This window comes from Hypanus sabinus, chromosome 21, assembly GCF_030144855.1.
Source record: "Hypanus sabinus isolate sHypSab1 chromosome 21, sHypSab1.hap1, whole genome shotgun sequence".
Classification (NCBI taxonomy): domain Eukaryota; kingdom Metazoa; phylum Chordata; class Chondrichthyes; order Myliobatiformes; family Dasyatidae; genus Hypanus; species Hypanus sabinus.
This window is the reverse complement of record NC_082726.1, coordinates 49,017,646-49,029,773: the sequence shown is the minus strand read 5'-3', so window position 1 is coordinate 49,029,773 and position 12,128 is coordinate 49,017,646. Positions and strand designations below refer to the sequence as shown.

Sequence of the window (12,128 nt, the reverse complement as noted above, 5' to 3'; positions counted from 1 at the left end):
TCATCACCACATGAAATTCTGCCAACAATAGTTATGTCATCAGCAAATTTATAGATGGCGTTTGAGCTGTGCCTAGCCACACAGTCATGAGCGTAGAGTGAGTAGAGCAGTGAGCTATACACACATTGCTGAGATCACCGACATGTCAAATTTGTTAATTTAGCAGCAGCAGTTCAATGCAATATATAATCTAACAGAGAGAGAGAAAAAATAAAATAAAACATAATAAAAAATAAACAAGTAAATCAATTATGTATATTGAACATATTTTTTAAAATGTGCAAAATCAGACATACTGTATATTTAAAAAAGTGAGGTAGTGTTCAAAACCTCAATGTCCATTTAGGAATCAGATGGCAGAGGGGAAGAAGCTGTTCCTGAATTGCTGAGTGTGTGCCTTCAGGCTTCTGTACCTCCTACCTGATGGTAACAGTGAGAAAAGGGCATGCCCTGGGTGCTGGAGGTCCTTGGGAATGGACACCACCTTTCTGAGACACCGCTCCCTAAAGATGTCCTAGGTACTTTGTAGTCTAGTGCCCAAGATGGAGCAGACTAGATTTACAGCCTTCTGCAGCTTCTTTCAGTCCTGTGCAGTAGTCCCTCCATACCAGACAGTGATGCAGTCTGTCAGAATGCTCTCTGTGGTACAACTATAGAAGTTTTTGAGTGTATTTGTTGATATTCCAAATCTCTTCAAACTCCTAATAAAGTGAGGTAGAGATGCTATTTCCAATCCTCACAAATTGTAGTCTTCCGGTTAGGAAGTTGAGGATCCAGTTACAGAGGGAGATGCAAAGCTCCAGATTCTGGAGCTTTTCAATCAGATCTGTAGAATGATTGTGTTAAACACTGAGCTGTAGTCAATAAACAGCATTGTGCCATAGGTATATGTATTGTCCAGGTAATCCAAGGCCCAGTGAAGATCATGAAGAATTATAGGATTGGAACATTAATCAAATGACTGATATATTAGCTTGCAGGGTATTATCTTCCAAAAACATTCAATCGTGATCAAACTGCTTTAGAAAGTATGAAAGGGGAGCTGATGGTAAATGTGAGAAACCACAGGTCAAGTTTGGTTAGTACAGTTAGTTCACATTAAGTTGCATATATGTGGGCACAATTCAGTTAGCATGGCACTGAGGGATTGATTCCTGGTGGGAACTGCATCTTTCAGCTAAGACATCAAACCAGGTTAACTGGAGCAAGAGTTCTTCCATGGCAGCTGGCCAGATTAGAGAAACACTAATTTTAAAAAATACTTCTCCAAATTTACAAATTTTTTCATTGTCCCTGTTCACTCAAGTCCATAAGACAAAGGAGCAGAATTAGGCCATTTGGCTTATTGAGTCTGCTCTGCCATTTCATCATTCCTGATTTTTATATCTCTCAACCTCATTACCCTACCTTCTCCCTGTAACCTTTGACACTTTTACTAATCAAGAATATACCAACCCCCACTTCCAATATAGCTAATGATTTGGCCTCCACCACCATCTGTGGCAATGAATTCCACAGATTCTCTACCCTTTGGCTAAAGAAGTTCTTCCTCTGCTCTGTTCAAAAGGGCTGTCCTTCTACCTTTGCAAACTCCTTCAGCCATCTTTCTCAGTTCAGACAGTCAGTTCCTCTGAATCTGGTTTAAAACTCCTCTACCTTCCTTCACTGTTCTGTCTGGCTTGGGGGCAGGGGATGAAGGGTCAGCTTTGAGCAATGTGCACTCTTTTCTAGATTTGTTCTGCTTTGTTGCATCTCCCTCTCTCTTTTTCCTCAAAGCCTCCATAAAACCAGACGTTCAACCTGAACTTCAGCCTCCTCCCTTGAGAACTGCCTACATTTGACCTGTCTTCTTCTCTTCTCATTACTACTATTGGTTGGGAGTGCAGGAGTCTCAGGTTCACCATCACCAGGTTCAGGAGCAGGTACTGGGCTCCTGGACCGTTGTGGATAACTTCACTCACCTCAGTGCCGAACTGACTCAGCCTGTAGGCTCACTTTCAGGGACTCTGCCTTAGTTCGCCATGGATTCCATTGTATTTCTTTATTGTCTGGTGGATGCCGGCAAGAAAATGAATCTCAAGTTTGTATATAGTATGCATCATTTGATAATATATTTACTTTGAACATGTTTCTGTGGAATCCTCTGCCCAATGAAGCAGTGGAGGCTACCTCTGTAAATATATTTAAGACAAGGTTGGATAGATTATTGCATAGTAGGGGAATTAAGGGTTATGGGGAAAATGCAGGTAGGTGGAGATCTGGCCAGATCGGCCATGATCTTATTGAATGGTGGAGCAGACGGGCCAGACGGGCAGACGGGCCAGATGACTTACTCCTGCTCCTATTTCTTATGTTCTTATGGTTTAGACTGGCCCTCAGTGCAGTACTGAAAGATGAAATATTAAATCAAACCGTGTCTTCTCTGGACAAAACAAAATATCCTGGGCTATTATTTCGAAGAGGAAAAGGTGAATTCTCCCTGGTGTCCTGGCTAAAATTATCCTTCAGTTAATATCAGTACAGCACATTTTCTGGCTACCATCACATTCCTGTTCATTGGAGTTCACTGCAAACAAATGATCTACTGTGTTTCCACTATTACAAGGCTGACCACACTTCAAAAGTACTTCATTAGCTGTAAAGAGCTCTGGGACAACTGAAACTATGAAAGGTGTGTTATAAATGGAAATCCACACTTTATAATTCTCTGGCACCATGTTTCAGTGGGAAATCTCAGTTGAGGGGGCCACGTGTCATTCTGAAGTGGGTCATCTTTGAAGCTATCAGTGATTCTCATGGAGAGAAGTGGGTGAGGTCTTCTGCTGCCTTGGACAACGCTTATCTTGTTGTTTGTGGTATCAGGCTGTGCATAACATTCCCGGTTACACTTCTCTTTGTAACAACAGATGATGGAGTTATAGATTAGTATGACACTGAATGAGACACATGGCCCATCAAGTCTGCCAGGTTTTTCAAAGATTCAGAGTATACTTATTATCAAAGTATGTATACCGACTACAACGCTGGGATTTGTCCTGCTGCAGGCAGCCATAAAGCAAAGAAGCACCATCAAACTCGTTCAGGAAAACATCAAACACCCAATGCATGAAGAAAGTACAAATTGCGCAAATGGCAAAAAAAAAGCACATGACACATAGAATATCAAACATCAAGCCAGGAGTCCAGTAGTGTTTAGTTCAGTTCAGTGTCATGCTGCTAGGTCACTGCAGGCAGCAGAACAAAGTATTCTTAGCTGAAGCGCCCCGGAGCACATAGATCAAATCCCTCAAAAGCAGCAAAAAAAGAGTAAACAGAATCCAGGAACACATGCAACATGAACCAGAACGTCCTCCCAAATGAGTCCAAAGCCCCTCTGATCAATCCATGCAAAGTAGATCCCAAAACTTCTACATTTTCCTCTGACAGCAGCTAGTGAGAGGAAGAGGAAGACTAAGTCAAGCACTGGCAGACGGTGCTGAACTCCTGCCCATCCTCTACTTTCGTCCTCGCCAACTTCAATCTTGCTTGACGCCTCAATTGGAGGGAAGAATTTGATCATGGGCTTGTGCCCTTGACGCATCGGTCAGAGAAAAGCCCATAACTCATTCCACTTCATCCAGTCTTTAGCTCTTTCTCCACAACAGTGTGGTCTTTTATCCTTTAATGTCGGTTGTCCTTCTTCTAATTCTTGTGACAATCATTTTAGACCAGGAAATAATTAACAAAATCCAATTAATTGGCTGTGACATACTTTGGAGGCTCATGAAAGACTCTGATAGAAATACCTCTTAAATTTATCCTTTCAGCTAAATATTTGGTAGAATGCTATAAATGAAGCCAGTTTGTGTTTGATAAAGATTAAAGAATATTCAGTTGTGTGAAAATTGTTGTTTTAAGGTGAGATTACAACTAAGCATGCAGCATATGAAACAAGTAAGTAAATACAAAGGGAAGTAACACACCTGAAATGCCGGAGGAACTCAGCAGACCAGGAAGCATCTATGGAAAAGAGTAAACAGTTGACGTTTCAGGCTGAGACCCTTCAGCAGGACTGGAAAAAAGAGAAATGAGAAGTTGGAGTAAGAAGTTGGGGAAAGGGGAGGACAAAGTATGAAGGACTAAGTGATAAGTGAAACTGGGAGAGGGGAAGTGGTGATGTAAAGAGCTGGAATGTTGATTGGTAAAAGAGATAAAGGGCTGGAGAAGGTGGATCTGATAGGAGAGGACAGAAGTCCATGGAAGAAACAGAAAGGGGAGGAGCACCAGAGGGAGGATATGGGACAGGTAAGGAGATAAGGTGAGAGAAGGAATGGGGAATGGTGGGGCGGGGGGGGGGGGGGGGTGGTGGATTACCGGAAGTTCCAGAAATCGATGTTCATGCCATCAGGTTGGAGGCTACCCAGACAGAATATAAGGTGTTGTTCCTCCAACCTGAGTGTGATCTCATCGCGACAGTAGAGGAGCCCATGGACCGACATGTAAAATATAAAGGAAACTCCATTAAAAAAAAGTAATTTGGTACATATATGTTCTTGACTTTAGGAACAGTGCAAAATGAACTGAACCATTTTTCACACATTTAGCTTGTTTTCTTGAAAGTTGACATTTATCAAGAGGGAGAATTTGTAGAATGTCAAAGGGATGGCTTTTTAGAACAGATTGTTGCTGAGCCCACTAAAGGATCAGCTATGCTGTGCTGGTGTTGTGCAATGATCCGGAGGTGATAAGAGGGCTTAAGGTCAAGGAATCCTTAGGAAACAGTGATCACAATATGATCAAGTTCATTTTTGAAATCTGAGAAGGAGAAACTAAATTCCATTGTGTCGGTATTCCAGTGGAATGCAGGAAGTTACAATGGCATGAGAGGGGAACTGGCCAAAGTTGACTGGAAAGGGACACGAGCAGGAAGAACAGCAGAGCAGCAATGGCTGGTTTCTGCAAAAAATGAGGGAATGCAAGACAGTAATATTCTAAAAGAGAAAAAAAAACTGAATGGAAGAAGGACACTACTGTGGCTAACAAATGAAGTCAGAGCCAAAGTAAATGCAACAGGGAGGGCATACAAGGAAGCCAAAGCTAGTGGGAAGATAGAGGATTGGGAAGGTTTTAAAAACTTGCAGAAGGAAGCTAAGACGGTCATTAGGAAGGAAGAGATGAATTATGAAAGGAAGCTGGCAACTAATATCAAAGAAGATACTAAAAGCATTTTTGAGCATATAAAGGGTAAAAGAGAGTTGAGGGTAGGACCAATGGAAAATGACGCTAGACATATTGCAATGAGAGACGCAGAGATGGCGGAGGAACTGAACACGTATTTCACAGTGGAAGACACCTGCAGTATACCAGACATTCAAGAGGGTCGGGAAAGTGAAGTACTGTATGTGCAGTGAAAATTGTGACTGAGAAGGTACTCAGGAAGCTTAATAGTCTGAGGGTGGATAAATCTCCTGGACCTGATGGAATGCACCCTCAGATTCTGAAGGAAGTAGCTGGAGAGATTGTGGAGGCACTAACAATGATCTTTCAAGAATCGATGGATTCTGGCATTGTATCGGATGACTGGAAAATTGCAAATGTTACCTTGCTATTTAAGAAGGGTGGGAGGCAGCAGAAAGGAAACTATAAACCTGTTAGCCTGACATCAATGGTTGGGAAATTGTTAGAATCGATTGTTAGGGATGAGATTACAGAGTACCTGGAAGCACATGACAAGACAGGCCGAAGCCAGTATGGTTTCCTGAAAGGAAAATCCTGCCTGCCTAACCTACTGCAATTTTTTGAGGAAACTACAAGCAGGGTAGACAAAGGAGATGCAGTAGATGTGCTATACTTGGATTTTCAGAAGGTTTTTGACAAGGTGCCACACATGAATCTGCTTAGCAAGATAAGAGCCCACGGAATTATAGGGATATTACTAGCATGGGTGGAGCATTGGCTGATCGGCACAAAACAGATAGTGGGAATAAAGGGATCCTATTCTGGCTGGCTGCCGGTTACCAGAGAAGTTCCAAAGAGTTCAGTTGGGACCGCTGCTTTTTACCATGTATGTCAATGATTTGGACTGTGGGATAATGGATAAAGCTTTTGGTATGCTGACCTTTGTAAATCAGAGCATTGAATATAGGAGTTGAGATGTAATGTTAAAATTGTACAAGGCATTGGTGAGGCCAAATTTGGAGTATTGTGTGCAGTTCTGGTCACCGAACTATAGGAAAGATGTCAACAAAATAGAGAGAGTACAGAGGAGATTTACTAGAATGTTACCTGGGTTTCAGCACCTAAGTTACAGAGAAAGGTTGAACAAGTTAGGTCTTTATTCTTTGGAGCATAGAAGGTTGAGGGGGGACTTGACAGAGGCATTTAAAATTATGAGGAGGATAGATAGAGTTGACGGATAGGCTTTTTCTATTGAGAGCAGGGGAGATTCAAACATGAGAACATGAGTTGAGAGTTAGGGGGCAAAAGTTTAGGGGTAACACGAGGTGGAACTTCTTTACTCAGAGATTGGTAGCTATATGGAATGAGCTTCCTGCAGAAGTGGTAGAGGCAGGTTCAATATTGTCATTTAAAGTAAAATTGGATAGATATATGGACAAGAAAGGAATGGAGGGTTATGGGCTGAGTGCAGGTTGGTGGGACTAGGTGAAAGTAAGCATTCGGCACGGACTAGAAGGATCGAGATGGCCTGTTTCCGTGCTGTAATTGTTATATGGTTATAAGAGCGTCCATTTAGAACAGAGTTGCGGAGAAATTACTTCAGTCAGAGGGCGGTAAATTTGTGGAAATTATTGCCATGAGTAGCTGTGGAGGCCAGTTCATTGTTTGAATTTAAGGCAGAGATAGGTTGTTGATTCACCAGGGCATCAAAGGGTATGGGAAAAGGCAGGGGAGTGGGGATGACTGGAAGAATTGGCTCAGCCAATGATTGAGTGGTGGAGCAGACTCGTTGAGTCAAATAGCCTACTTCTGCTCCTATATCTTGTGATCTTATGGTCTTATGACATTTTCAACCCATAGTCTCAATAGTAGGAAAGAGACTCTTCAACTCAATCAGGCCTTTCCCATGTGTATACCCCATACTCTCCCATCCAACTCTACTACTCTCTTTTCTGTTGCTTTGCTATGCATATCATCTTCCCCTGAAAAGGATTAATGCTATTTAATTCAATGTGATAGTGAGGTACTCATTTGCAGTCATTCTCTGAATGAAGAAATTCTTCCCATATTCAATACAGAATGTATTAATGATGCCCCCATTCATGAAACGTCTTCGCCTTTCTAACCTCAAGCAACTGTATGGGAGGTGATGAAGTAAGCTTTATTTTGTCTTCATTCCCTTCATCAATCCAATAACTTTGTTGCTTAACCTCCAATGAATCTACATAAAATTTTGTTTCACCTTTAAATTTAATATTATTTTTGCTGTGCGCATTTGAAGCTCATTGCCTTTTCAGTCACATTTAAATAACTTAGCATCATTTATTATTTGCTATCGATGTTACATTAGGTACTTTGATACCATTCAATACCATATGGAGATAGAATTATAAGTGATTAATAAGTCTCGTGCATAGTTAAGGTAAAGAAGTGGAATAGAATTCTGGAAGGTAGGAACTCTGGAGCTGGAGATGTGATGGTGGGGGAACAGTTAAAAGTGGAGCCGTTTTTTAATTGGTTGGCTCTAATGAATGTTGCTATGGTGACAGAATGCCCTCAATCCATTGAGAAGATTTATGGAAGAAGAGATTATAAAGAAATACATACTGAACTAAGTTAACTGGTTATGTTAAGAATAAAGATGTCCTTCAGATAGGCAGGTTAGTGCAAATAGAAAATTGTTTCTTACACAGAATAGAAACTCAAGCAACAGCAATCTTGTGGAGGTTGAAGCCATAAAGTGGATCTTGCCTGTCACAGCTGCAGCTGACCAGATTTGTGCTTACCAGATAGTTAATGACTATCTACTGGACTAGGTGTTCAATCCAATGTGTGGTAAACATTTTTAATCTCCTCAGGTCTGTGACTTTCCAAGTCCTCTTTGTGCTTTACCTACTTAGGCCTCTCGAACATCCTTGATTTTAATTGCATCACCATGTATGGCTTTTTCTTTGACTGTTGAAGTTTTAAGCTCTGTAATTTCCTAAGCCTCTGAATCTCTTTTTCTTCATTTAATATGCAAAGGGAACCTACTCTTTTGACCATGCTCATTTATCTTATTATTGTCTTGTTGCATAAGGCTTCTGTGAGAAAAATGTTATATTATTGTGCATTACTGTACCTACTAAACTGCAGACATGCTCAGTACTTCAATGCTCTCTCAACTGCTCGGGTTGCCTCTTAGGATACTGTCAAAATTACACTGTAATATTCTTTAAATTACTTCTCTCCTATCCCTAAGAATGATTCTCTGAATTTATACTATTGTTATTAATTACCAAATAATTTATTTTTTTTCTCTCAGTTAGGGTTTTTAGTGATCACAGGCTGCAAGCTTTCAGTTAGTAGAATTTTTTTTGAGAGGCTGGAGTAAGACTGGATACTGAATGCAACAAAAAAATTAAACAACAACTAGGTAATGATAGAGATCTAGAAGATTATAAGGCTAGCAAGAAGGAGCTCAAGGATGAAATTAGGAGAGCCAGAAGGGGCCATGAGAAGGCCTTTGCAGACAGGAATAAGGAAAACACCAAGGCATTCTACAAGTATGTGAGAAGCAAGAGGATAAGACATGAGAGAATAGGACCAATCAAGTATGACAGTGGAAAAGTGGGTATGGAACCAGAGGAGATAGCAGAGGTACTTAATGAGTATTTTGTTTCAGTATTCACTATGGAAAAGGATTTTGGCAATTGTAGGGAATACTTAAAGTGGACTGAAAAGCCTGACCATTTAGATATTAAGAAAGAGGATGCGCTGGAGCTTTTGGAAAGCATCAAGTTGGATAAGTCACCGGGACCATATGTGGTGTATCCCAGGCGACTGAGGGAGGCGAGGGAGGAGATTGCTGAGCCTCTGGCAATGATCTTTGCATCATTAATGGGAACAGGAGAGGTTCTGGAAGATTGGAGGATTGCAGATGTTGCTTTATTATTCAAGAAAGGGAGTAGAGATAGCCCAGGATTTATAGACCAGTGAGTCTTACTTCAGTGGTTTGTAAGTTGATGGAGAAGATCCTGAGAGGAAGGATTTATGAACATCTGGAGAGGTATAATATGATTAAGAATATTGAGCATGGCTTTGTCAAAGGCAGGTCGTGCCTTATGAGCCTGATTGAATTTTTTGAGTATGTGACTAAACACATAGAGCAGTAGATGTAGTGTATATGGATTTTAGCAAGACATTTGACAAAGTACCCCATGCAAGGGTTATTGAGAAAGTGAGAAGGCATGGGATCCAAGGGGACATTGCTTTGTGGATCCAGAACTGGCTTGACCACAGAAGGCAAAGAGTGGTTGTAGATGGGTCATTTTCTTCATGCAGGTCGGTGACCAGTGGTGTGCCTCAGGAATCTGTTCTGGGACCCCTTACTCTTCATGATTTTTATAAATGACCTGGATGATGAAGTGGAGGGATGGGTTAGTAAATTTGCTCATGACACAAAGGTTGGGGGTCTCGTGGATAGTGTGGAGGGCTGTCAGAGGTTACAGCGGGACATTGATAGCATACAAGACTGGGGTGAGAAGTGGTAGATGGAGTTCAACCCAGACAAGTGTGAGGTGGTTCATTTTGGTAGGTCAAATATGATGGCATAATATTATTAATGGTAAGACTCTTGGCAGTGTGAAAGATTAGAGGGATCTTGGGGTCTGAGTCCATAGGACACTCAAAGCTGCTGTGCAGGTTGACTCTGTGATTAAGAAGGCGTATGGTGCATTGGACTTCATCAATCATGGGATTAAGTTTAAGAGCCGAGAGGTAATGTTGCAACTACTATATCTAGGACCCTGGTCAGACCCCACTTGGAGTACTGTGCTCAGTTCTGGTTGCCTCACTACAGGAAGGATGTGGAAACTATAGAAAGGATGCAGAGGAGATTTACAAGGATGTTGCCTGGACTGGGGAGCATTTCTTATGGGAATAGGCTGAGTGAACTTGGCCTTTTCTCCTTGGAGTGACGGAGGATAAGAGGTGACCTGATAGAGGTGTACAAAATGATGAGAGGCATTGATCGTGTGGAAAGTCAGAGGCATTTTCCCAGGGCTGAAATGGCTAACATGAGACGGCACAGATTTAAGGTGCTTCGAAGTAGGTACAGAGGAGATGTCAGGCGTATGTTTTTTTACCCAGAGAGTGGTGAGTGCGTGGAACAGGCTGCCGATGGTGGTGGTAGAAGTGGATATGGCAGGGCCACTTAAGAGGTTCCTGGACAGGTACATGGAGCTTAGAAAAATAGAGGGCTATGAGTAACCCTAGGTAATTTCTAAGTTAAGGACATGTTCGGCACAGCTTTGTGTGCCAAAGGGCCTGTATTGTGCTGTAGGTTTTGTATGTTTCAAACAACTTTCACATTCCCTGGATGTCATAGTGCAATGTACAAGTATTTGTGAAACGCTGTCACCACTGTGTGTAGAAAATATGGCAACCAGTTACTGTAGGTACTGCTAGCTCCTAAAATCAGATAAGTGGTGAAATCAAGACAATTTGCTTTACTGATATTGATTGAGGGTTAAATATTAGGCAGGACTCCACTACCTTTCTTTGCAATAGTGCCACTGAGATCATTAGTGTACTTAGGAAAGTAGAGAGGGCAACATTCAGTGCAGCTCTGATATCTGCCTAGACTTTTGAACTGCATTCTCTGAGTTGGAACTGGAATCCACAATCTTCGGACTCTGAGATAAGGTTGATACCAGAAACCATGGCCAATGAAGGGTCTTAGACTGAAATAGCAGCTGTCCATTTCCCTCCATAGATAATGCTTGGCTCCTCCCGTACCTTGAGTGTTGCTCCAGATTTCAGCATCTGCAGTCTCTTGATGTCATTGATACTAACTACCTGAAGGATAATTGAAGTAAGCAATTCAAAATCTTATAGCATTATGGCTTAAGCTCGAGTACAGAGCTAAATAAAGCCACTTAGGCTGTAATGGCACCAAATATATAGATGGGTCAACTTATCCAACTTGATTCAAGTCACACAAGATAAATTTTGAGGAGGAGACCATTTTGTCTATTTAGCATGATTCTGAGATCTGTCACAGCACTGAGCTCTTTCACAAATGATTCTGATCCTGTACCCCACACCAAGGTCCAGTACGTATGATGATTATTCTTTGCGAATAGTTTTAAGTTCACAGCAATCATGTGAAAAGGGGTGATGCTGATTACAATGGAAGGAAAGATATGAGGTATAAGAGCTGACTGATTCACTTGTCACTTTTCTACCATGGCCCAAAGTTCATATAATAAAAACACCCTAACTTGTGAGCAAAGCATTTTCTGAAACCAAAAGATATAAATGAACACTATTGTATCAGCCAGTCAATTGGAGAGGAGTGGAGCACATGAGCCACTGCAAACAGTCTACTACTAAAGTCAAAGTAAATTCACTTGAGAGCTTGACAGTTTAAAGAACGGAGGAACCACGAACTACAGCAAATTCTTTCAATGAAAACAAGGTAATTTCTGCAGAAAACTGTAGTGAATGACAGTGATCATTGGGGTCTCTCTTCTCGCCATCACGGTAATTTACACTACACGCTGCATCCACAAAGGAAACAGCGTTATGAAGGACCCCATGCACCCCTCATACAATCTCCTCTCTCTCCTGCCGTCTGGGAAAAGGCTCTGAAGCATTCGGGCTCTTACGACCAGACAATGTAACAGTTTCTTCCCCCAGGCTATCAGACTCCTCAATACCCGAAGCCTGGACCGACACCTTGCCCTACTGTCCTGTTTATTATTATTGTAACGCTGGTACTGTTTTTGTGCACTTTATGCAGTCCAGTGTAGGTCTGTAGTCTAGTGTAGCTTTCTCTTGTTTTTTTTTATTAAGTAGTTCAGTCTAGTTTTTGTTCTGTGTCATGTGAACCATGGTCCTGAAAAACGTTGTCTCATTTTTACTATGCACTATACCAGCAGTTATGGTCGAAATGACAATAAAAGTTGACTTGACTTGACTTGACTTGA

At 41.5% G+C, this 12,128-nt stretch overlaps 1 protein-coding gene across 9 annotated transcripts in view; it reads left to right on the top strand.

The window, feature by feature from the left end:
* Nucleotides 1–12,128, top strand: part of LOC132379017 (protein transport protein Sec24A-like) — a 91,805-nt gene that overhangs the window by 17,801 nt on the left and 61,876 nt on the right. For 2 of the 9 annotated variants that reach the window (XM_059946466.1, XM_059946465.1), the window contains exon 1: nt 7,830–7,992. The exons of 5 other annotated variants lie outside the window; for them this stretch is intronic. In XM_059946466.1, the coding sequence (XP_059802449.1) occupies nt 7,986–7,992 (7 nt within the window). In that variant the 5' untranslated portion in view covers nt 7,830–7,985. 2 more of the 9 variants (XM_059946467.1, XM_059946468.1) reach the window with 2 other exon arrangements.